Source organism: Ambystoma mexicanum, chromosome 12 (genome assembly GCF_040938575.1).
Source record: "Ambystoma mexicanum isolate Mex_15411 chromosome 12, UKY_AmexF1_1, whole genome shotgun sequence".
Taxonomy (NCBI): domain Eukaryota; kingdom Metazoa; phylum Chordata; class Amphibia; order Caudata; family Ambystomatidae; genus Ambystoma; species Ambystoma mexicanum.
Genome location: NC_090936.1, coordinates 1235991642 through 1236018893, shown reverse-complemented (window position 1 = coordinate 1236018893; position 27252 = coordinate 1235991642). Strand labels below are relative to the sequence as shown.

The following is a 27252-nucleotide window of genomic DNA, read 5'->3' as shown; positions in this document are numbered from 1 at the left end:
CCCAGAGACTGCACCCGCTCAAACGTCTTGGCCAGCTTGCGTAGATGGTCTACCTCAGTCTTTGCAAACACAAGGATGTCGTCGCTGATGTTCAATACCCCATCAAGATCTGCCAGGGCGCCTCTGATTATAGTTTGAAATACCTCAGCCGCCGATGACACCCCAAAACTGAGTCTTTTGTACCTGTATAGACCTCTGTGGGCGGTGAAGGTCGTGATGTATCTCGAGTCTGGGTGCAGGACAACCTGGTGATATCCGGCCCTGAGGTCAAGCTTCGAGAAGAAGCAAATGCCTTGTAGCTCCGTGATAATGTCATTGATGGTCAGTGTTAGGTGTCACTTCTTCCGTATGGCTTTGTTGGGAAGCCTCATGTCGACGCAGATCCTTACTGAGTTGGGTTGTTTGGGTTTCCTGGCAACCACAATAGGGGACACCCACAGTGTGGGATCTTCAACCTTTTCGATGATGTCCAGGTTGACTAAATTGTCCAGTTCTTTGTCCACTAGTTCTCTCAGGTGAAAGGGCACTCTACAGTGTTTCAGAGCAATGGGCTGCACTGACTCATCGATGTGAAGCCTCACCAAATCGCCAGCCATCTGTCCTATCCCCTGGAACAGGCAAGAGTATTTGTCTAGCAGGTCGTGAATGTCCTCCAGGTACAAAGAGTAAGCAAAACTCACGATGTCCAGGGACTCCGCCGCCGCGCAGCTGAGCAGCGTGTTGGTGCTGGCTGGTGTCACGTAGAATCGGGCTGTGATCCTTGACCCAGCATGCTCTACCTTGGCCACAAATGCCCCGTCCAGGGGTATTGGTTCAGACCCTCTGAATGTGAATATGCGAGCTCTGGGGGTGACCAGCTTTGGTGGGCTATCCATAGCATCATAATGTCCTTGGGCCATCACAGATGCGCCCGTATCTACCAACACCGGGACGGGAGACCTGTTCACTGCAACAATGCATCGTGGTTGTCGTCTGCTCTTCGACTTGAGAGCCTCCACACTCGAAACAAAGAAGATGTTCTCCTCTTCTTCTTCCTCGTCCACCTGTGCACCTTCCTCCCCTTGGTTGACTTGGGCCACATTGGGCGGGCGAGATTGTCGAAGGAAGCCAGACCGCATCGGGCCTCTGGGCATCATTACTGGCAGAGATGCTTTGCACACCTGTGCGTAGTGGTCAACCAGGCCGCACCACCCACAGGTTCTTCCTACCGGTGGACACTCCGCAGGGTGGGGCAGGTCGTAGCCGCACTTCTGACATGCTTCTCCAGCTCTACCTCCCCTGTCGCGGAAGTTGCCGCTGGGTCTCCTGGCACTTCTGCTGCCATGCCCCACCGCACACACCTCCTCCGTTTTCACGGGATGTGTGCCCGCCTCCATCCTGGACGCACGCGCCTCCAACACCTTGTGCCAACGCCCCAATTCCAGGATGCGAGCGAGGGTGATCCCTGGTTCCCTCAGCACCTGTCGTTGCTGTTTCCCAGACGAGCACGCCTGGATCAGGAGGGTCCGAATCATGTCATCGGGGTCACCCCACACAGTTGTGTGGGGTGACCCCGATGACATGATTAGGACCTGTCCCTGGCGTGTGCTAGGGACAGGCGTTTGAGATGACCATAAAATGTGGGCAGCGTCTCATCCTCCTTCTGGCGAGCCGACAACATCACAAAGTGCTCATAGTCTGCGTTGGCTAAGTGTCAGGGTCCGGCTTGACTGAATTCCACAGGAGCTGATGCTGGCCCCACAGACCCTCACCAGGAGTTCACCTCTCAACCCTTAAATATAAGCTGAGCTGAAAACCCCAAGAAAGGGAAAGGGGAATTTGGAGAAAATAACAACGGAGACACTGCAGCCCTGCAACCGTCTGGTAGGCTCTGGTATCTGTGGTAAACAAATACACCTGGTTACTTATGATAAGATAAACTTCTTTTCTAAAATTATTCTAAATAAACTCTGAACTTTTTACCTCATACCCCTCAGTAAAAGACTTAGAGGCTAGTAAACTGTGTGGAATATCTTGTAAATAATATCTTGTTTAGTGCATATAGTTCAAGCCACTCAAGTCTCTTTAGAATCCTAAAGTGATGGCCCTTGCAAACACTTTTCAGAACTAGATATTCTTCTTGCTTCAAAGTTCTTTTAACTCTATGTAGTTTTCAATGCTTTTATAAAATGCAGTCTTTCTCTGAAGTATTGAATTCCATAAATTACATTAAATAAATATTCTTTAACTTTCTGGAATGCTTTTTTTTTCCTTCTGCGTGTGAATTGTTTCCTTATTTACATAAAGAACGTATAGTTTCTTCCTTGATAAGCGTGTGCGTTAAACACGTGAAATCAGAAGACGTGAAGAATTGTCCTCGCGTTTAAAATACACACGCAAATCTTTACCAAACCCGCGCGTGTGAAAAAATACGTAAACGCCATAAAAATAACACGCGCTAGTTAAAATGGACTCGCGCTCTATCGCTACCGCACTCACGCAGAGAAACGAAACGTAATTCACGTAAAATAGTTCACGCGTTAAAAACAACTTGCGCTTATGAAAATGGACTCGCGCTCTATCGCAAACCAACACGCGCTTTCTCATGAGACGTCTTTCACGTTAAAAATGTACACGCGCTAAAATTCACTCGCGCATTTCATTTGGGCACGCGCTCTATCGCAAACCAACACGCGCTTTCTCATGAAACGTATTTCACGTTAAAAATGTACACGCGCACTCGCGCAATTCATTTGGGCACGCGCTCTATCGCAAACCAACACGCGCTTTAAAAAAAAACACGTAAACGACGACTTGCGAGCTCGCGCACACATTAAACAGTCTTGAAGAACATTACACGCAGTTATTTAACTTTAAACTTCTACGAACAATCTTCAAGCTTGTTTTCCTTATAATAACTTTAACTGTAAATGTCTCTTTTCTCAAATAATTTTGAAACTTGTTAACTCTTCAAGTTTTCTTATAAAAGAAAATGAAAGTTCACTGTGACAATCTTAAAATCTTAAGCTTAACTAATGTACAACCAGCCACTGAATTTCTATGGATGAAAGGCAGTTTAGAATCTTGCTCACCTCCCAAGAATCAAACCCATTGTCCTTTCCACCAATCAGGCAAACCAAACATATCATTGTTCCTTTAGCCAATCAGATTAAGTTTCTTTCGCTCCATCTTGACTTGGGCAAGCACAATGTTAATTCTATGTACAAACTCTTCCTGTTACTAACCCAGCCAGCTCTGAAAGCACAACTAACCCAGCCAGCTCTGAAAGCACAACGTTAATCCTGTTACTCTTCCTGTTACTAACCCAGCCACCTAACCCAGCCAGTCCTGACACTAAGGGGATGAAGTGATTGCGGAGAGCCGTCTTTGCCGTATTATAAGAGGGACTCGAATATTTCCAGGCCCTGCAGCACAGAGAAGCGTCGCCAACTTACTGTCCTCGTTGGTCTCCATGGTAGCCCTGAAGTACATATCGAGGCGGTCAACCCACCGCTTCTATTTGGGCCCCAGACTGGTTGGAGGGCCCGTGACGTCAAACTCAGGGATTGGCTGGAGCACCACAGGAGCCCGCATTTGTGCCATGACTTAGGGCACAGGTTGAATGACTAGTTGGGCCACAGGTGGAGGCTGACCTTGAGGTAGTTGCTGGTTCGCAGGTTGGCCACCGTCTTGATCACCAGGTGCACTCATGGGTTAAGCGCACAGGCACCCCAGCTAGAAGAAGCAGGGGCCGCAACTCACCCAGCCAGCATAGGCCTCCCAGGCCGTGAAGTGCACCAGTCCAGAAACCTGACTTGTGCTCAGCAGCCAGACTTGATGATGATGATGATGATGATTTCCAGCAGGCCCTGCAGGCCACAAAGTCCACCAGTCCAAAGGTCTGACCTGAGCTCAGCAGCTAGTCATGATGATGATGATGAAGATGAAGACCTCCAGCTGCAGAACTGTGCAAAAGGGCCACAGTGCCCCGAGTGTGTTCCAGAAATTGAGCCAGGGAGGTCCAGGGACAAAGCAGGGATCAGCATTCTTCCCCAGCACCTCACCTTCACTCGGTGTAATTTTCCCAAAAATTAAAAAAACGTACAAATTCGGCCATGTGTGGACAGAGATAGCTGCCCGCTATCATTGTATCCAAAAATTGGGCCTGGATGGCATTCACGTGCCCCTCCGGAGCACCGTGATCATCCACTGCCTGATTGGCAAAATGGCCACCTGCCGTGTGGTAGAAAGCCGGCCAGCAGCATAGAACGAACGAAGTTCCTCATCCGCTCCGTTTCCAAAAATTGTTTCCTTTATCACCGCCCGGCCCGGTCGACATACCGGACTCATCGCCACTGTTGGGGGTCTGTCTGTGCCCCCACTCGCGATGCCCGTGAGCCCCCAAACACCCCCCCACAGACTCATCCTGCTGACGTCTGTAGTGTTCGGGCTCCCCAGTCGTACTAACGCGGTCGGGAACGCCTCCTTTATTTATAGTGCATGCGGCGGAGTCTAACGTCACTCCGCCGCGTGCTATGTCCCTTAAAGGGGCAGCACTACACTGTGGATGGCAGCTGACCTGTTGTCTTAAAACATCAACCCCTCATCATCTGGGCCCGACATGGTAGCGTGACACGCACATGGAGGAGGGGGCGGATGTGCTCACTCCCAGCAACGCACCATTCTCGCTGGGTCGCCGGCACACGGAGCCGATTCGCTGCATCTTCGGTCGACTGTCGGGCTGCAGTGCGCTCCTTCAGAGTTGGAGCAGTGCGACGGTCCGCGCTCCTCTTCGCCTGCCAGCCACCTTTAGGCACAAGCGTCTGCGATCAGTGTAGGTGTGGGCACAGAGGGCAGCGGTATTCGCTGCCGCCGCCTGCCGGATGCAGCTCCCATGGGCTCAATATGTCACGGCCTAGACATGTTGAAGGTGGCTTGTTGCCCCACATCACCAGGAGCCTCCAGATTTCACCGGCTCCCCTCATATCCCAGTGCAGCCTGAGAGCAATTGGCGAACCGCCCATTAACATGTAGTGGGATATATTAAGCTCTTTTTTGCGCATCATTTTGGAGCTCAATCTCCCGGTGGCCATCTTGCTCGGGCTCTTGAGCACCCCTATGCGTGAACATATTTTTGCTTCCTCTTCCGCCAAGCTTAGGTGACCTTTAGCATATTCTAAGGAGGTAGATCACATTTTGAGAATCTCAGTTAACATCAAGGCAATCACATTTAACTTAGTGCTATAAGGTGTGATCAGGTACAGCCACTTTATGTACCTTATAAGTGCACCCTAGATATTAATATTATTAGATGGTATGCTTGATGGGTGATTTAATTAGCGATATGCCGCATACACAGGTTTAACTACTTGCCATAGCAACAACATGTGGGCCAATGCCTGCTTTATGAAGCAGCCACCTTTGGTTCCATGGACTACTTTAGTCTGAGCCGTGGTCGATTTCTTATTGACATGGTGACTTTTCCTTCCTTTGGCTTGTCCAATGCTATATGAAGTCACAGTGCCTCTTTTAACTGAGCCCCTACTATTCCAGCGAACCAAGTCATATGTTTATTTTATTTATTTGTTTAGTAAATGTATTTATTTATATAGCGCACTGAGCCCGTGGGCAACTAGGCGCTGGTTACAGTAATAAACAGTATGGAGCAGTAGAGACAAAGTGAAGGGTCAGGAGTCAGTTGAAAAGGTGGGTTTTTAGTTTCTTCCTGAAGGAGTTGTAAGAAGGTTCATTGCGCAAGTGTACGGGTAACTCGTTCCAGAGTTTGGGGGCCCGGACTGGGATGCTGGCGCCACCTGCCCTTTTCGGGTTGAATCTCAGGGTGATAAGGCAATGATTGTAGGAAGTTCTTAAGGGTCTTGTCACTGAGTGTTTTTTTAGTTTGCTATTGAGATAGGGCGGAGCATTGTTTGAGAGGCAGTGGTGAGCGATGGAGAGGATTTTGAAGTTGATCCTATCTTTTACTGGTAGCCAATGGCCAGTTTTTCTGGCTTCAAAGATGTGCTCTCTTTTACGGATGTCAAGGGCTGCTCACAGGCATTGTTCTGTATCATTTGGAGCTTGCTCAGGTTTTTTCTGGATGTGCCACGCAGTAGGAAGTTGCAGTAGTGTAGATCTGAACAAATGAGGGCTTGAGCTACTTCTAGCCGGTTCATTGGTGTGAGAAAGGGTTTGCTGGCTGTGATCAGCCTGACGTGGCGGCAATGTGATTGACGTGGCGGCAATACATGTTTAGATAGACTCCTAGGGTTTTCACGGAGGAGGCCACTGAGATGATGTGACCGTCAACGGTAAAGGATTTGTAGGAGGGGTGCAACTTGGCTAGCCGCATCGGGCAGCCAATGAGGAGTAGCTCAGTCTTTTCATTGTTGAGGCAGAGGAGGTGTGAGCCCATCCAGGACTGGACTATTTCATAGATGGCGTTCACCTTGCTGACGTCTTGCCCATAAATGCCACAGAGGGGCTAAGGATCTGTGTGTCATCAGCGTATTTGTTATATGAGATACCGAGCAAGTTCAGGTGATCAAAGAGTGGCTTGGCGTATATGTTATATAATGTAGGGAAGACACAGGAGCCTTGCGGACTCCACAGGGGTGGGTGACGGGTTTGCGGCTGTTTCGCTGGTGAAAACTCAAAATGTTCTACCTACTGGGAAGGATGTTATCCACTTTGATGTGGCCGGGGAGAAGTGGGCTGAGGAGGTGTGGTGGTGGCATAGAGTTTGATGGTTGACCAGGTCGAATGCTGCTGACAGGTCGATGAGGAGGAGGAGGGAGAGGTTGCCTTGGTCATTGGCTTCGTCTAGCTGATTTCTAAGGTATTTTCAGGAGTGGGGAGATCCATGATTCTTTGAGGATGGGTGGCACCAAGCATCTCATGTAGGAGGAGTTGATTATAGTGGTTCTGTGCAGTCTTTGACCAGGGTGGCTGGGCAGGGGTCTCCTTTGCAGAGGGAGGGTTTCAGACCTTTTATCATATTGCCCAGAGTAGGGACACATGTGGGTTTAAACTCGAAGGGTGGGGGTTGGGCGGGGCCTGTAAGGGAGGGGGTCACGATATGGCCCGACAGAGGGTGCTATTTCGACAGACTTGATATTTGTATGTTTAGTGGTGATCTTAGTTTGCAGGGAAGCAATTTTGTTGGTAAGGAGGCCTTGGAGATTCTGTCATTGTACACGGTCGCTTTTGCAGTGTGGATGGCTTTTCGGTAGAGGCGTGAAGTGGAGGTGAGATGGCTTTGTTGGTTAGAGAGGGTTATTTGCGCCTGGCTGATTCCGCTGCTCTCTTTTTGGCACAGGATATTCTGAGATCAGGTAAGAACCAGGAGTTCAGGTGGTTGATGTTTTGAGGTTTATGTGCTTTACGGGGAGCCAGGGTATCTAGGGCATTGCTAAGCAGGGGGTTGGAGTTCAGCACCAGGTCTGAGGTGTCAGCTTGAGGAATGGGATCATCTGGTTACAGGACATGTTTCATGTGCTGCGGAACATGATGGCTGCTGGATTGGTAGTGGGGTTAGTGCCAGTGGGTTTGGGCTTGGGTGGTGGTAGAATGGAGAAGGTGATGGTGTTGTGGTCGGTTAATGGGCAAGGGCGGTTAGTTAGGATGGTAGCATTGCTGTTATGATCGAGGATCCAGTTGAGAATGCGGCCCTGCGAGTGTGTTGGGCTGGGAATCAGTTGTATGCGTTTGAGAGCTGCCATGGAGCTGATGAGAGAGGCAGATTCAGGGTCTGAAGGGTGGTTGTGGCCTAGGTTAAAGTCATTGAGGATGAGAAGTTGGGTGGAGGGCTTGAGGTCATGTAGGATGAGTTGGGGGAGGTCATCTTTGAAGGTTTCAAACGGTCCGGGGGGTCGATAGGTAAGGTGGAGCGAAATGGTTGCATTAAGAGAGCATTTCAGTTTGGCAGATATTGATTTGCAGGTGGGGATGGTGGCTGTGTTGGTTGTGTAGAGGGGGAGGGAGTCTTTGCAACCCCTCCCTCCTTTTTTGTGAGTCCTGTCACAGCGGTGCAGTGCATAACCCTTAGGAACGGCTATCGAGAGTGTGGGCCCGCATGTGGGTCTAAGCCAAGTCTCGGTTAGTGCGAGAATGTCCCTTATCTCCCTAGTGGGTGCCACCAATCTGCTCGATTGATGCATTAGCTGAGTGGGGGACACGTTTCCCCTATCTGACCCCTGCATTGTGGGGCAAGCATAGAAAGATCACCTGGGCTTCTGAGAACTCCTCAAGACCTGACGTTTCTTTGCTTCATTTCTCAGCTCATCGTTTAGCACCCTCCATGAGGTCACATGTGGCGGCACATCGCTGCTCATGGACAGTAACATAGCAGAACTAAACAGATGGAAAGGGGAGGGTCACAGACTGAATGAAGAGTATTTATTCTTTATGTCCGTGTCTGCATTATGGAAAGGGAAACATTACTTTCACTGGTTATAAAGGGATCAGAATTCAAACACACTATCGCTATAGCGATTGCTGTGGGTTTAAATATGTCCAATTAAATAACAATACATTAGGTTAATGCTGAAGCACAACCGAGACTGACAATTATAAACATTGGAAATATTTGGTGATAGTATTAAATGTTGACCCTGCACTGGAGATCAGATTAGTGCCCTGTTCAGTGGCATCTTGGCATCAGTGGGTAGGTTGGCTCAAGACATCCCATCCCCGAGTAAGGTACATTCAGGCAATATAAACATGTGAATTAGCTAAAAGGTGAATTTTGCTTGCAAGCCCATGCTCACCTTCTTGAATACCATTTTCTGCTCTGAATACAATCTCCTTGTTCACTTGTTGGGGGTAGGAAACATGTTGCACCTAGATGGATCTTGGGAGTAGGAACTGTAACGCCATTAGATGGATTGTTGGGGCTAGGAAATGTGGTGTACTTAGTTGGACTTTGGGGGGTAGGAAATGTGATGCACTCTGGATTTTAGGGGTTCTGGGGGTAGGAATGGTGTAGCACTCTCTCACTACCCTCTCCATTTACGCAGAGGTTTTATGATGATATCCCCAGCACTCTGATGATCATGGTCCAATGCGCCTGAAGCCCTTTGAGGCACCTAGAAGATATATTAGGATTGCCCCTTCTCTGCTTAAAGATCTGTCAGGATAGCTTGCAAGTGCGTCAGGACCTTGGTGCTGGACCTAACAGTTTCTTGATATTAGCCCGCTTATACGCCTACAATACCTGTAAGGACAGCCATTGGGGTTGTACCTAGATATGCAGGAATCCTGGCATTGCTCCTAGAAGAAAGCACATGCATGTTAATACGTGTTACCCTTGGAGCATTTACGCCTTTTAATGTTTCATCCGCCCACCATGCTTGAAGATATATGTTGGTGACCCTCCATTGCATCTATAACTGCTTAGGTCGGCCTTTGTAACGCACAGTGGTTATTTGCAGGTATCCTTGATATTGGTCTGTTGTGCCCAGAGATTTCCCATCATCCTAGTGTCTGTCCCGCCTAAAAGTGGTTCAAGGACGGCCAGTCTATTGCCTTTGGTAGACTTGAGGGTAGCCTATCCATAGTGCCTAGAAATGTCTACGGAGGTAGCAGTTTCTTTTCTTCCGACAGACAATCCGATGACACAGAGACATCAAAGATATGCTCCGTCTGAGCTTAAGGTTTGTATAAACCTACCACTTTGGTGGACATCTGCCGCAGGCACGGCTAACCACCCATGCACTCTAGAATGCAGCTACGGCTATGACAAATTCGGTCTAGCTGGTCACATAACTGCTTCGCAGTGAAACACCAGACTTGCCTCAACACGTCTGCCATTAAAATGCACACGCGTATCTTAACCCTCCTCTGAGAACTTTCCCATACCTGAACTTCGGTCCCCGAGAGCATTCCTACCACAAAGCACTTTGAGATCATACAAATGGGAAACAGCGCTTTATAAATGACTACTACAATACTATGATTATTAGATGTGGAGCACAGTAGTGGCAAGCATTGGTGAAAGCTGTTGCACAGTACCCAATGTAATGGTTTATATGCAGTCACAAGTTGTTGTTCACTGTGTGTGTCAACTTTGGGAAGCTTCCTGCTTTTTAAAATGTGCATTGATTTAAAGTGGGGCTTCTTTTAATGTATAGCATATATACGCATTGAACGGCTGGTATATTAATAAGGCAACAATAACGTTCCTTTTTCCTTTCAGAAATCGAAGATGACAAATGCAACAAGTCATGCCACACCAGTGCCAAGTATGTAACCACTCTACTCTCTCTGTCTGGCGCTGCTTTGCATGATGCATTTCATTCATGTTATACATGCTGTGTTTGTTGGATGACATGCGGGGCTTTACGCAGTGTGGGTGGGGACTGTGTTTCACAAGCGAGGGATATTTTGCTTTCTTACCTTCTTATTGTTCCCACTTTTAGGACGGTTTGGTTCTGTGTTTGTCAGTGGCTTTTTAATCAGGTAGAGGACAGGGACGAGGGCGATTGACAGCACAGCTTTTCTCTGGATCTGAGCGGATAGATTACCTCCAGACTGCATCCCCTCCTAGGGCAGAGCAGCCCCACTCAAATGAGTCACAGCAAGTACCTCACTGTCTGGTCAGTGTAATTACTGAGCACTTGCTCAGCCTAGAACTACCAGGAGCACACGCCTCCAGTATCTCAATCAAGTTAGAATACAAATACCACAACATGCACAAACATGTACACACGACACACCCAGATACACAAGCAAATGCCTAGAGACATGACCCACAGCAAAATGCAAATGTACACATATAAATGTATGCACACTGCACACATACTTCACCAAACATAGACACATCACAAACATGTTGCACATACTCATGCATGCAAAAAACAAGGGGGTGCTGGGAGTCCCTCTGCCGGACATTAGTCCCGGCTACGAGAGCCTTACCCAGAGTCTTTAGCTCACTATCTTTCACAGAGAAGAAATATCCCAAACATATCAGTCTTTGTCCTACCCTGGGGCAGTCCAGCACCGAAATGCTAGGCAATTCTCCTCTGAACAAGAGTACCAACAGCAACCCCAGACACGTGTTTCGGTCTGGTTGGACCTCATCAGTAGGGAGGAGCAGAGCCTCTCTAAGAATAGTGAGCAAGGGGACCTCGTCTGGATTCCCAAAATTACTTCAATGTGCAAAAAAAAATATTCATGCATACTACACACAAACCATGCAAAGCACTGTGGTGGGTTAATAAAACCCCTGTAACTCAAGAAGTAAAGTGGAACTTAGTTTTATTTGTGCAAGTTAGGGTTGGAAAAAAGGCATATTGAGCAAAAAAGTTTACCTAAATCAGAAAAAGGCGTACCCATTTTGCATCTGGCCTAAACAGACAGTATCAGGGTGGGATAAACAAAGTGCTTGGTTTACTCCTATTGTGACAATAGTGGTCTACCCCAGGTTCTCAGCCGTATACCAGAGCCTCAGAAATATAGCTTCCATCAGCTCCAGTGGATTGCATTCTCCCACAGATTCCTCATCTTGATAGCTAGCTATCCAGAGTCAGCTGCTCAGAAATATTTTTTGACAGGGGGCATAGTGCCACTCAATATCATTGTTGACAACTCCCTCATATACTGCAATGCCACTCCACGATCGGACGTGACGTTGGGCGTTGTATAAAAGGATTCGCTACGCCCCATAACGCAGTTCCTTTTTTCGGCATGCTCAGCACGCTATTCGGAACACACACATTTTCGATCTCATTGAATAACTGCGTCAGTATGTCGCGGCCTAAACCGTCCGGGTTCAAACATTTCAAGGTCTGCAACTCCAAGATATCCTTCACGGACCAGCACACAATATGTGTGTGGTGTCTTGGAATAGGGCATGACACGGAACAATGTGGTTCCTGCCTTTCGATGAACCGGAAGACAATGAGGGAATGCTTGTCAAAGCTGGCGCACTGCAGATCGCTGTCGAAATCCCCAGCAAAATCGCTTCCACAATCATCGGAGCATGGCACTGATGATCCAATGTTCAAAAAACATTGAGAGGGACGTTGCCATAAAAAAATCGAAGAATCGTTCGCACTCTCATAGCAAAGAGCACCACTCCTCATCGTCATCGAGGCACAAGCAAAAACGCGGACATAATTCCAACATGTCGGATAATAGGTGTAGGCCGTCCCCTGAGAAGGATGTGTCTAGGGAGGAGTGGGAGGATTTCAGAAGGCCTCAGCTGGTGCGGCGTCCGCCTTGACGTCGCAGGCCAATCCGGCACCAACTGCACACTGTCCGTGGAGCACAACGGAAGCCAAGAAGGGTTGAACACCCTCGAGCGAGACACCGCAAGAAAACCCTCCTCCTGCGCCGAAGCCGTCGGCTGCCCCTCGAGTCAAAAGGCCCCTTGAGCGGCCCTGCAAGATCGAAGATTGGTACCAGACACCTCGACTCAATGTGATCCATATTCAAAAAGGAGGGTGACCCGATTCCATTCGGGTTCCAGCCAATGGGGAGTGTGGCCTTGGACCAGATAGGGTTGCTTCAACTGACGGAAGGCTGCCACGATGCCAGTGGGCTGGATACATCTCCGGATGAGGAATTTCAACAGCTCAACCCATACGGACACCTAAATTCGCAATACCGTAAGGCAGTCCAGAAGGTCGTTGTGCCCATGGGGCTCGGTGCTACGTTGAAGCCAGAGTCGCAGTGCGACCTGACTGACATCCTCGACGACTGAGGGCCACCAACAGAACAGGCTTTGCTGTTCAGTGTGGCTATAGCCGATCTGATCATCGCCTTGTGGCAGTGTCCGTGATTGACACAGAACTTACAAAGAAGTACAAGCTGGCAAGAGGCGATCCGCCGTTCTTGATGTCCCACCTAAACCCGGGGGGGGTTAGTTGTACAGGCCAACTGTAATGTCCAGGCCCTCGACAGTCGAAGAAAGTCGATCACCTTGGCAAAAAAAGGTCTTCAACTCAGAGAGTATGTTCCTTAAGGTGGCAAATGCCTCATGTGCCTTCTCCAAGTTTTCCCACATCCTCTGGAGTATTATTCCAGAGGCAGCTGACCAACTCCCAGAGGGGGAAGTCAAGGCTGGTTTTCTGGACCTGGTGGCCGACGGCAAGGAAATGGATTGTCAAGCACTCCAAGCAGGATTGGACACGGCTGACTGCATGGGTCACGCTATGGGCAACTCAACGGTCTTGCACAGGTCTGCATATCTGAGGGGCTCTGGGTTTTCCCCGAATGTTCAATCAAAATTGCTCGATACGGCCTTTAATGCAGTGCATCTTATTGGGCCCAAGGCCGACGATTCCTTGGAAAAGTATAAGGACTCCAAGCTCACTGCCAAGACTTTGGGACTGGCAGTACAGCAGCAGCTCCTGCACCAAAATTATTCCTTTGGGTCCACAGGAAGGGGTTACAGGAGGTACTCCACCTTTCCCAGACGGGGGCAAGTGCCACAGGCCAAACAGAAGCAATGCAGGTTCCCGAAGCCAGGTAGATGTACGGGAGGCCATGGACATTCCCTGACTGCAGTAGCGTCAACTTCCACAGTGCCTCAGAAGCCTCTTCGAGGTCTCTCAACATATTTTGCCAGTTGGAGGGAGAATCCCTGCATTCTTGGGCAAATGGCGAGAAATCACCTCCGACAACTACTGCCTCCAATTTGTCAGAAGACTCCCAGAAAGACCTCCACCCCCCCCCCGACAGCTAGAGCAGGAGCTAGTGAAAGACCTGCAGGTCCTTCTTTTGAAAGGAGTAGTGGAGGCAGTTACAGCCAAGGAGATACTTCCTGGTTCCCAACCAAGAGGGTGGCCTCAGTCCCATCCTGGACCTCAGAGAATTGAACAAGTTCTTGAGGAAGGACAAATTCAGGATGGTGACTTTGAGGGAAATTCTCGCTCTGCAATTCCAGGACTGGCTGGTCTGGTGTCACTGGACCTTTTCACGTGCCAATCCACAGGAAGCACAGGCGTTTCCTGAGGTTCGTCATTGAGGACGCACATTACCAATTCAAGGTGCTCCAATTTGGCTTGACCTCTGCTCCAAGGGTCTTTACCAAGCTGATGGCCGTAGTTGCGGTGTCTTCGTGTTCCCATACTTGGAAAATTAGCTTATCCGGGTATGGCCGCCGGAACAAGTTTGGAGCCATCTCGTGGACACCTGTTCACTGCTGCATGACTTGGGTTTCTCCCTGAACTTAACGACATCTCAGACGTCCCCAGTGCAGAAGCTCCAATTCATCAGAGCAGTCTTGGACACACAAAAAGGGAAGGCCTTTCCTCTCGAGGAGGGAGTCACTAATGTGGCACAGATGGTCAATCTTTTCCAGACTTCCAGCAGTCTACCGGCATGGGCGTTCTTGCACCTAATGGGTCTCATGGCATCCTGTATTTTCCTGGTGCCAGAGGCGAGACTCCGGATGAGATGGCTTCAGTGGCTTCTCAGGAGCCAGTAGTCGCAATACTACGTCCAGAAGTCAGATGTGCTTCAGGTCTCGATGTTGGTAGCAAACGGCCTGATATGGTGGAGTGACAGAACAAACATGTTGGCGGGAGATCCTTTCTGTGCGCCATGGCCAGAAGATCAGGTGGTCACAGACGCCTCGCTGAAGGGCTGCGGATCCCATTGCGGCTCTCGTCGGATCAGCTGCCATTGGTCTCAGAAGGAGAAATGTTGCTACATCAATCTGCTGGAGCTGCGAGCAGTCAGACTGGGGGTGACTGCTTTTCCTCCTGCTCTGCATGGGAAACATGTCCTGGTGTTATCAGACAACACAGTGACCATGCACTATCTCAACATGCGAGGAGGTGTGAGATCTCTACCACCGTGCACAGAGGCCATGCAGCTATGGTTCTGGATGCTAGAGAACAACATCTCAGCTTCAGCAGCTCATCTTGTGAGGGTGGAGAATGGGTTGGCAGATGCTCTGAGCAGGCAGAGGTCGGTCTCCCACAAGTGGGAGATATGCCTGGAGGTCACTACCTAGATCTTCACCCAGTTGGGCACAGTGATGGTTGATCTGTTTACAACAGTGGACAACACAAAGTGCAAGCAGTTCTGTATGAGGGCATTTTTAGTGGAGTGGGTCTTCGATCTCCATTATGCATTCCTGCTGATACTATCAAACATCTGCGCAATCTGCGCTGCGAGAAAATACTTCTTCGCACCTGGCACTCCTAAGCCAACCAGATATTGGCTCCTCAGCATAACTGAGTGCTTAATCCACAGCCTCTTCCGTCCCCATATATAGCTCATTATCTATCCTTGAAGCCTATTAAGTGTAGTTGAGGGAAGACACAGGTGAAGAGTTTGAAATACATAGAGTAACCTCGTTATTAGGGAAATGTTTATCGCTGTAATCTTGCCCACCCACAATAGTTCCTGTTGGTCCCACCTTTTCTGGTCTTCCACACAGGAATTTATCTAGTCCAGGATATTGGGCCTATATAATGACTGAACTCTAGATGGCAGCCGGACACTCAGATAATTAGCTCTTGCACTTCGTCATCTGATAAGGAGACATTCAACCCCTGGGATTTATTGTTGTTAATTGTAAAGCCTGAGACTGCCTCAAACTCCTCCAGAACTCTCATCGCCGCTGGGTAGGAGGTCACAATATTGCCAAGAATGAGTGCCATGTCATCAGCGTAGAGCGCCACTGTGTGTTGTGTCCCAACACAATATAACCCCTGGATATCTCCCTGAGATCTAATAACGCATCCCATTGGCTCAATCCCCAGAGCAAAGACCAGCAGGGATAGGGGACTACCCTGGCGGTTTCCCCTCCGCATAGTTATCGATAACGAGAGTTGCTCATTTACTTATTCTGGTACTGGGAATCTGGTGTCTGGTGCTGGGAATCTGGTAAGTGGTGATGTTTTTAATGGGCACTCCGTTTGAGCCCCTTAATTCATGCTCTTTAAGGTTGCTCACCATTAAGGTAATTTTACTAGTCACCATCACTTCAGCTAGGTTGAGTGAGCTCCAGGCTTTGGGCTTCATCAGGATTTTGGCGGAGCAGTAAAAATGCGGCAACAACGCTATTACCGCTGCATTACCACTCTGCCCAATCCCGTGTTTGGGGGAGGCTGGGAGCATTCACCTTCAGCTCTGAGCGGCGGTTGAATGTGCCGACTTTCTGGCCATTTTTGGCGCAATTACTCAACGCAATTAGTGCCACGGTAATTGTGCCGAAAATGCCCCATTGAGTTCTATGGACTCAAACTTCATGAGGACTTACACTGTCACTGCAACTTGGGATCCGGCGCTAATAGCGTTGGACCAACTTGTCATAACACTAATTGCGTTAGGCGGTATCCCGGCGGATTTATCACCAGGACACTGCCCAACTCGTGATAAGGCCCTTAATCTGTTAAGCCTCCTTGCTTGGGTTTCTCCAAGAAGGTGACTTTCAGAGTTAGGCCATCCTTCCTCCCAAAAGTGGTCTCAGATTTCCATATCTCTCAAAAGATCCATCTTTCTGTGTTTTTGCCCCTGCCTCATCCTTCCAAGGTAGTGGAACGATTCCATCGGCTGGACCTAGTGTGGGAACTCAGCTACTATATCTCTCGGATGAGAGAGACTAGGAAAGATGACCACCATTTTGTTGGTTATGTCGTCACCTGTTGGCTGGTGCTGTAACAAAACAGGTGGATCATTCTGTGCATCTCAGAATGCTAATATTTGTCTGGCATGGAGGTCCCCGAGGGTATCAGGGTTCAATCCACCAGAGGGTTGGCCACCACCTCGTTTCTGCAGCATGGAGGCTCTGTTCTCGATCCTACGTGGGCTTCATTGCACACGTGCTTCAATGCATGTCAAGATTTATATTTCAGATTTCTCCGTTAACAGTAAAATATACATACAAAGCAACATTCAATAAATTAAACTATTAAAACAAGCTGAAAATCTTGACAATCCTCACCAAATAATTGTAATTAAAGCAGATGTCTTAATCGGGTCAGGCAATAGTTGGTTTCTCATAATGGCTCTCGGGTACTGTACTGTGCATGTTATGCAACCTCAAATGTTGAGCTCTATTTATAAACAAGGCATCATTGCAATTAATTACAGCAGACATCGCTCCCTTGCAAGACCTAATATGTTGTCATTTGTATGTTAGGGTGATTTGTAAAGTGCAGCGTACACCCAAAGACACTTTGGCGCTAAGTAGATCCAAAACATATACAGCGGCGTGAACTGAGCCTTTCTAAAACAGATGCGACTTAAACTGAATCCGACTCCGTACTGGGAGCCAGTATAGCTGCCGTAGAAGAGGTGAAATGTGTGCTCGATATGGTGCTTGCTTAACAGCTCTAGCTGCCTGAATCTGAAGGCGCTATATCAAATATGCAGGCTGTGCAAGATAAAGAGAGTTGCACCAAAGATCTAAGAGGGATCCACAGGAGCCTGCAACGTTTCTGATAAAAAACAAAGGGCCTTTCAAAGGACTTTCATTTTAAAGTGGCCAGATTGGCAAACGGCACAGATCTGAGGTTCCGCTGACAAGGATGCAGATATCTTGAATCCAAGACCTTTGACTATGGGAATAGGCTTGGGAAAAGGGCCTAACAAAGAGGTCCAGAATGAAGGGGATCAATAGGAAGTGGCAGAGGGGGGGCCCACTACAATCACCTTCGTCTTGTCCCCATCAAGCGTAAGCCAATTATTACTTTCCACGATGACCACAGAAGTATGGCTTTAACCATTCCTTCCGCTCATTGTTGTAGTACGAGCAAATCAGGAGGCATTTGACCAGTTCCTCAACAAGCTCCATACCACACTGACATTTTTGTGGGACCTTCAGCCAGATCATCCTTTGAAAAAAGGGGAGTAAATTCAGACGAGCAATAATTAGCAGCCTCATGTCCGCTGGTGAGTTTATCTTAACAATATGCCTTGGTCTCGATGTAAAATTCTTCAGGTCTGCATGAATGTCCAAAGAGGATAAGGATTACATGTTTGCCCTTCTTCGGGCCCATGCTTTCTTTGGTTAGTATGGCTTGCTTCCAGGTAACCTTGGCTATGTTGTCCTCACTTGCGGTAATAATGTCACAACAAAGACTACGCCCACTCCTATACCAAGCATATTTGTCCATTCCCTTGGATACCTCCATCTCCAAGAACCCTGCAACTACATTGGGGTTGTAGAAGATACTATGGGCCTCATTATGAGGTTGCCGGTATCCTGGTGGTATTACCACCTGGATACTAACAACCTGTAACACCGTTACCGGCACTCGGCCCAGTAAGTGATATTACTGGTGCCGGTAATGCAGGCTATTTGTGCCGGCATGGTGGCAGAATTTCCGTCAGCTCTTAGCTGGGGGGAATTCCGGCCACCCCACCGGCAGCCTTGTAAGGTGCAGTAAAGTGCTGGTACACGCATTACTGACATGTTATTACCACAACGGCATGATTGTAATGAGGCCCAATGTATAGTCAGGATGCTCGTTTTGGCAGAGCTGTCCTTCAGAGTTTTCTAGCTTAGGTGGTGTCCTTAATACCTCCCCCCTCCAGGTCTATGAATTGCTTTGGGAGTCTATCAAAGATGAGGAATCCATGGGTAGAAGGAGAGATGAGGAATCCATGGGTAGAAAGAGAGATGAGGAATCCATGGGTAGAAGGAGAGATGAGGAATGCATGGGTAGAAGGAGAGATGAGGAATCCATGGGTAGAAGGAGAGATGAGGAATCCATGGGTAGAAGGAGAGATGAGGAATCCATGGGTAGAAAGAGAGATGAGGAATCCATGGGTAGAAGGAGAGATGAGTAATCCATGGGTAAAAGGAGTCCATTTGAAGAACAAATTAATTACCTCCCGGCTATGTTCTTTCCAAAGGACATTCCTCCCATGGATTCCCCATTGTCCGCCCTACCTGCCCCTCTTGGCGGGCAGCTAGTACATCTTGTTTCTGCAGTCCCTCTGTGTCAGAATGCTAGAGGAAAAGGATGGAACACAGGTCACGGGGCACGGCACCTCTATACATACTGGCCCCAACGTCATGTCCGGCGTAGGAACGAATACATTAGAAGAACATATTACTTAAATCTGATTTCTTGTCACCCCCACAAGATGCACACTCAACACAATCTCAAAAGTAAAGGAGAAATCGTTTTTTCCTGAGCTGGGCATTTAGAGTGCTGAGTATCCAAAGCTGCCAGTAGTTACCATCTTTGAACAGCCAGAGGACTAACCTAAACAGACATCTGATATAGCATGTCAAATCTTTAGATATCCCCCAGAGAAGGTGACGACGTCATTTACTGCCATCTCCACCAATAACAGGTCCTAGGTTCCATACTCTGAATGTGCAGCAAATGCCTGACATGATTTCACCACTAACGAAGATTAGGACATATAAACATATAGAACAATACGGCAGTGAATAGATAACTATCCCGATGTCTTTCGTGTTCTTCGCCCCCTATACATTTTTCATGTTTTGTAAAGAACTCTCTTTTTGTTGATTTACTAGTATTTAGCTGTTTTTTGCTTTTTTTGCGGATAAACTGTTTAGTCTTACATTGAGATTTTAAGAATTCTAAATAGTTTTATTTGAATTTGTCAATGTACAGATTACTTTACACTGTTGTATGGTTTTATGGACTGCTTATGTTACAACTATTTAATTGACTATTTGGTTGATTGATTGATGTTTGGATTGGTTGAGTAACATCAAATTTGGTAATTATGTACCAATTATTTCAGCGCTAGAAGCAGGTAGAATCTGGCATGGACTCTGCAGAAAAGTGCTATACTATTTTGTATCATCAGTTGATTGATGGATTCCTGCTGTTGTTGGTTGGTTTATTAGTAGATTTGTTAATAAACTGATTGATACAATCGTTTAGATAAACCTCTATCTAAGCCCCTAGGTAAACTTGTACCGGCTCAACTTGAAGCGGCCAGCTCATTGCAGCCGTGTTGCCCCATTTTGTTGCAGCATTTTTAGTGGCTACGGGCATATTTGTTCATTTCCAAGAGTAGTTAGGGGTTGGGGAAGGAGTGGAGGGGAGGAGAAGGTGGGCATGGTGGGTTGCCCCCATGTACATCCATTAGCCACCTTTGAGTTGTACCAGCCCTGAGGGATTTCGCATTCCCATTAATACAGAAGGTATCATATCAGAAGTATTGCAGCCTCGAAGATATAGGTTATTTTAAGTTATAATCACTCCCTAACATTATAGAAAAAAAGTTGTTGCTTCCAGAGATCAAAGCAAATCAACTGCACGTAGTTACCATAATTATTTAGTTGTCACAGTTATCTCTGGTCTAAGCTGTTAATGTAATCTATAACCTGTGTGTAAACCCATGTTGCAAATTTGAGGTTGAGCACTGACACAAGCATGTAACGTTACTGTTGGTATCCCCCTCGGGTCTCTGTTAACACCACAGGATTTGGGCGCAGTCATATTTTCCGATTCACAGATTGGATCATGTCATCATATTTACTTAAAACATAATATTTGTCCACATGGGTAAAAATAGGCTCATAACTGCTGTACCTAGGGCATAGATGCGTAACTACGAAATCAAACATTAGATGTCCTCTATTTTTCCAAACCGAAGAAATGGAACTCTCAACCTAGCTTGGATGTGTCATTGGTACTGATGTAAGATGAATGACCCGTCCCTGCAGAGGCTTCTCCTCCAAAATGACCAGTGGGCCATTTATCAAGTGCGGTTGGTTCTTCCCTTGCTTCTCCCTTAGTAGTACGTGGTTGTCTATGTGGGGTTGAATCTTGGGTAGCAAAGCCAATAGGTGGGACATGTCAGCAGAATCAATGCTTCGGTTGAAATAAATGTGCTTATTTTGTATTGACGTCTTCTGTAAAGTGCTGCATGATATCGGTTGGGCTCCTAGGGCTGCTTAGAGGAGAGGCTGAAGGAGGAGGAAAGCTGCAAGAGCAGGTCACTTCTGTGGTGTGCATGTGGTACGGCATGCCTTCCTCCCAATATAACAGTTGCCAGGTACAAGGGTGTGGGTGGGCTTTGCATGCAGGAATGTGTAGAGTGCATCTCTAGCCTAAGACATCTATCCAGACTGCTTAAAAAAAGACTTTGGTTGTTCTTGTTAGCAGACAGTGTAGAGATTGTGTGCCAAATGTGATTTGCCCTAAAAGTTGTTTACCAAGAATACCTAAATGAATGTGCTTGGTTTCAGACTTGAGGCTCTACCTTATAATTCTACTATTTTGTGATGTATTTCTCTCTTCTAATGTAGTTGTCATGAAAAACCAGATGGTACACCCTACTGCCAATGTGTTGCAGGCTTCAAAGGAAATGGGAGCATATGTTCAGGTAAGTGTGCCACATTTTCATTAAAATGTGCACTAAACACCCGGCACCCCTTCACTTTCTAGGAGTTGTCCAATGCACTGCTATGTAGAGTGGTAGAACAACCAATATGTTGAATTTGCTTTGTAAGTCTAATTTTCACATGAGGCATTCCCACTAGATGGCAGTCATAAGCATGTTTTTTTTTTGGAACAATTTTTATTTATTTTCTACACTTTAACACAACAGTATACACTCTTAAGCCTCATAAACAAGCACCAATAAACAAGTAAACAACCCCTTTCCCCAACTCCTCCCTCTCCCTGCCCACCCCTAGGCCTACACTACACATCGCGCTCCATCTGACAGTGGTGTTCCTAGGTCCGCCTCCCACTTCCGCCTCACTTGGTCTATTTGCCACTCCACTGCAGACATCAATATCTCATATATGCGTAAGACTTCATGCCCCCCTTCCGATGCATCATAAAAGGAATCAATCACCTTATTTGGTTGCATGTACGTACCAGGTTCTGGGATTCCATGTGTTAACTCTGCTGAGAAAATATTGCGATGCCAAAATATATCCACATTTTTGCGGCGGAATTCACACATGGACCCTGCGGGGACACCCCGGCAAACCTTGCATCATTTTTTAATGTGCGGGGGACACCCCCTCAACGCCCGCTCCCACATAATATCCCCAACAAAAATATCGCCTATGGCAAACCAAACGGCCATATCTACGGCAATATTTGTGTTGGGGATATTATGTAGTGAACCAGGGTCTGGCCACCTCGATGTCAAACTTTTCAGAAGTCTTGCGTGTATGATGTACTGTCTGCTTTGTATTCCAGTATCTACTGCTAGTTCTTCAAATCTCAGGGGCTTCCCTTCTTTGAGCACATCTCCCACTGTAACTACTCCCATAGGTTACCAGCTCTTCCGCACACTTTTCCTGGTCTGCTCATCTGCTCCTGCTAGCGCCGCTAACGGCACCTGCGGGGAATACGGTGCTGTGGCGCCCAGCATCAACAGTGCTCTGCGCCATATGTTGCAGCCCAGGCGCAGCAGAAGGTGGCCACTAGTTTTGTGCAAATCAGATACCCATATCACTTCCTTCAAGTAGAACGGGCTGCCCGCCGATTTCAACAGCCTCAGTTCAGTAGTCGGTTCATCCGACAGCTACCTGGCCATGTATTGCAACTGACTAGCTATGAAGTATACCTCAAAGTTGGGCAATCTAATACCTCCTTGCTCATATGAATTCTGTAGCTTCCCCAACGCCACCCTGTTCCTTGATTTGTGCCAGCTGAAGCTCCGACAAACGCTATGTAATTTACTGAAGAACTTTTTCGGAATTGCGAAAGGGTCGTTGGTGAAGTAATGCAAAAAGTCTCAGCAATACCACCATCTTCAATAGTGCCACCCTTCCCATCATGGGTAACAGCAATCCCCCCCAGAATACTATACTCTTCTCTATCCTCTCCATCCCTTTCTCTGTGTTATGTTTGTGTTCCTCCCTGGGATCATGATATATATCTACCCCCAGGTATCAGAATGTGACCAGCTCCCATTTGATAGGCAGCACCGGCAGACTGTGGTGGGGCTTCCCCTTGTATCCCCCTAGAGGGTACATACTAGATTTCTGGGGGTTGACCAATATACGCGACACTGAGGCGTATCATGCCAGCACCTTCCGGACATATTGTAGGTTTTCTTCTGGATAGCTCAGATACAATATTGTCTAAATAGAGCGAGGCCAAATGCCTCCCATCTTGTGTGTTAACTCCCACCTCTCCAAATTCCACCCTTAAGTAAACCGCCAGTGGCTCCAGTGCTAGTATGAAATGCATTGGCCACCATGGACATCCCTGCCTCGTACCCTTGCTTAATTGCCACCTCTCCGAGATTACGGAGCCCGTTTTGACTCTGTTCATCGGGGCGTTATATAATATTTCCACCCACCTTATATACGTAGGCCCCATGCCGAAGGCCTTCAGGGCCGCCAGTAACCAGGGCCACTTAACTGAGTCAAATGCTTTTACTGCATCAAGCAAAACCACTACCACCTCGTCTGTTTTCCCCTTCGTGTAATCCAGTATGTGGTGCAGCCTCCTTAAGTTATCAGTAATGTTCCTGTGCGGGACATACCCTGTCTGGTCCGGGTGGATTATTTTTTACTTATCATCGGCCTCAGTCTCATTGCCATGACCGCCGTAAGGATCTTCCCGACTTGGTTCAGTAGTGATAGGGGTCTATATGACCCACAGTCAGTTTCTGGCTTATTGGGTTTGAGGACGGGGACAATTACAGACTCTCTTGGTGATTCAGGTAGCCTCCCTTGTTCCAACACTTCGCTTAACATTGTCAACAATGGGCAGAGGATGTCTGCTCTATATTCCTTATAGAATTCACTGGGGAGCCCGTCTGCCCTGGGGGCCTTGTTAGTGGGCAAACCTCTAACCATAACTTCCAGTTCTTCTATCGTTATCGGGCCTTCTAATCTGTCCCTATCCTCTTCAGTAAGCTGGACAGATTTATCTCTGAAAGTGCCCCTTGTATATCCACTACATCCTCCTCCATGGGCACACTATACAAATCTCTGTAAAAGTCGTAAAAGCTTTCGTTTATCCCTTCCTGAGTTTCTTGCAAGCGCCCATCTGCTCCCTGTACTGCTTTTATTGGTTGCTGTGTGACCTCATTCTTGTATAACCACGCCAATAGGCGGCCTGGCTTATCCCCTTCTGTGTGCTGGCGCTCAATGTATTTCTTGGAGCTCAGGTTACCCAGCCTCTCCCATTGTACTATACATTCCTGTTGGAGGCGCAGCGATTCCTTTGCTTCCTCTTGTGTTCCCCTCCCGTTCTTCATTATGTCTTCCAATTTCCGCTCTGTCTTTTGTAATTCTAGTTTTATTTCTCCTTGTAACCCTTTGGACTTGGCTATTGCCTCTCCCCACACCACCACCTTAAATGCCTCCCACAGCAACGCAGCTGAACTTACGCTACCAGTGTTATGCTTAAAATACTCCTACACCACAGATCTCATATGATCCCTGAACCCCGCATCCTTAAGGACTTCAACCCTAAATCGCCAGGTAGGGCACCTTGCGTGGCATGCCTTATAGGCCACGTAATGACCAGGGGCACATGATCCGACAGGTCTCTAGCTTTATATTCTGCATGTGTAAACTCGTGCATCACTTCTTCGCCAGCCAACATGTAGTCCAGTCTCGTGTACAGGTTTTGTGGGGCTGAATAATATGAGTATTTTCGCTCAAACAGGTACAATTCCCTCCATATATCTGCCAGCCTCAGGTCCTGCATCAATGCCTTCAATGCCTTGGCCACTGGGGTTGGGTTAGTAAACTTATTATCCGACCTATCTTTCGACGGGTCTATCGTGCAATTAAAGTCCCCCCCCATATGAACCCAAGGTCCCTATAAGGACTGATCTTGGGAAATAATGCCTTAAGATAAGATTCGGGGCATATGTATTTACAACACATATCTCTTTGTTCTCAACCATGCCTCTGACAATAGCCATTCTGCCCTCATTATCTACTACAGTTTGGAGGACCTGGAACAGGACCCCTGGTGCCACCCAAATTAAGACTCCCCTCGCATAGGTTGAGTAGGCCGTACCCACCATGACACCTCTCCATTTCCTCGTCAGTGTGTCCAATTTATCTCTAGCAATGTGAGTCTCTTGTAAGAGCACTATATCTACTTTCAGCCGCTTGAGATATGTCATAATTCTGTTCCTCTTTATGTAGCTGTTCAACCCTCTGACATTCCATGTCACAATTCTCAAATCACCCATTTTCATAGGCTGCTTCGAAGTCCACCTCCCTTCTCTCGTCTATCTCCCGCATCCTTTGTGTATATATGTAGGCCTCCCACCTCCTAACCTCCCAACTCCCCCCTCCCCATCTCCCCAACTAACCCCAACTGTTTCCCAGCTCCATCCCTGGATGTCAGACTACCCCGCATCTAGTCCTTTTCTCGGTCTGTACCGATACTCGGGGCTCCGCAGGAGGATAGCATCCTACCATTATCCTTGCTAACTAACTATCAGGGGTGATAGCGTGTCTCCTAGTGCTGCACACTTCTGTGCAGTACTTGCTTCTCCTGCTTTCAGACTACCAGTATGCTGCACTATTTATGCATATTTGACCCACTTGGGCTTAGACTACCCTGTTCACAGGGCCACTTTAAATTTTAATTACATTATGCAGCTGCCAGTCTCTAGCACAGACTTTACCCATCCATGTGCAGTTAGTCAGCAGCCCCACCATCGGTAATTACGGCTCCGCCAGCAGCTCCACTCACTTCTCCTGGCTCTTGTCCACCTGCATCTGCAACCGATGGACAGTTCATCTAGTCCAACCTCATATTCACCTCCTCCGGGGTGTCAAAAATGCGCTTTATCCTTATGCAGTACTTTCAGCTTCGCAGGATACAACAGCATATACTTAAATCCAGCCTCACAAAACCTTTTTTTCACCGAAACGTAGCTCAGGCGTTGCCTCTGTACCAGGAAGGTGTAATCCGGGTACTCTGTGATATTCGCTGATGCTCTGCTCATCGTTCCTCCTTTACGAAAGTACTCCAGGATTTTCTCCATGTCTTTATAATTCAGTATCATGGCAATGATTGGCCACGGAGGGGCTCCTGGTAGTGGCTTTCTAGTCTGGGCTCTGTGCGCTCCCTCCATGGTGAACCCCTGGGTGAGCTCTTCAGTGCCTATTTCTTGCAGCAGCATGTTTTCTATATAATTTGTCGGGTCTGGATTTTCGACTCCCTCTGGCAGTCCCACAATGCGAACGTTGTTTCTGTGTGCTCGTCCCTCTGCCTCTTCCACTCTATTCTCCAAGTTATGCACTTGTTACTGCAATGTGCAGACTTCCTTGGCATTGGCCGTGCAGGTGGTCGTGTTTGCTTTCACCTCCTTTTCCAGCCCTCCTGTGGGTTCGGATAACCCTCTAACATCTTGTCTGAGGAGGCTAACGCCCACGCTAACGGCATCTATCTTGAATTCTAGAGCCGTCTTCAGTTCCGCAATGGCGGTACCGATCTTAGATCCCCATGATGACTTCAGCTCCGCAATAGCTGCTAGGATCTGGTGGTCGTCCCGCATTGGTGTGACCTTTCCTTGTGCGCTTCGCTCTGGAGTCTTTGCCTCAGCTGCTGTCTAGGTCGCTCTGGCGAAGATGTCTATTGGTGGCTGTTTTGCTTTTGGTTTATTCATTTTGGACACCATGTCGCTGCTTTGTGACCCACCGTTTGGTTGTCTTGGCCTGCGATTGCTCGTGTAGGCCACTGTATCTCTTAGCAGAGCCTCCTGGCCTCAGTGTCAGTATGGCTCCCCTCTGCCTCCAGTGACCAGCGCTATGCCAGTGGCAGCCTCAGTAACAATGTTCCGTACCAGCTTAAGGTCCGTGCCTGCAGGGTTAATGTTTAAGGCTTGTGCTTTGCATGAGACCACTGTTCCCCCAGTGTTGTTAATTCAGTATTCCCCGTCTGTTACACCCACCCTCACACGGGCTCAGATTACTGCAACACAGCAGTTCCAATGCACCTCCCTGATGTGGCACCCAGTAGCAGTCGCTATCCAGCTCAGTTTCCTCAGTTCAAGCGTCAGATGGGCCTCCTTCCATTCCGTGCCCGGTATATGCGCTCCCGTCACTTGCCGTGCATTGATTATTTATGCCCTCTCTTCCTCCTGCTATGCTGAGCTGTGCTGCTTGTTTGTTGTGTCCGGGCTGTTGTGCTTGGTTTGTGCACCTTTCCACTGTCAGAGGTACTGACAGGCTCTGACCGCCTGTATTGGTTGTTAGTTATCAAGGCACTCCTGTCAAGCACATCCACTGGTGTGCACACGTTGCCCGTGGCTTCCGAGCACGTCTTTATGAACAGATCCCACCGCTCATCCTGCACCGTGGGCGAGCCCTCTGTGTTCTCCCAATCTGTCCTGTGTGGTCTCTGGATTGCATGCCCTAACAATTAACAGACTTCTCCT

The 27252-nt window shown here is 47.9% G+C and overlaps 1 protein-coding gene across 1 annotated transcript in view; it reads left to right on the top strand.

Moving 5' to 3' along the window:
- The window catches only part of STAB2 (stabilin 2), a 1783079-nt gene that overhangs the window by 873065 nt on the left and 882762 nt on the right, over positions 1 to 27252 (top strand). Inside the window, exons 40-41 of the mRNA XM_069629923.1 lie at positions 10172 to 10217; positions 21179 to 21255. Coding sequence (XP_069486024.1) covers positions 10172 to 10217; positions 21179 to 21255 — 123 coding nt within the window. The remainder of the gene's footprint in view (positions 1 to 10171; positions 10218 to 21178; positions 21256 to 27252) is intronic.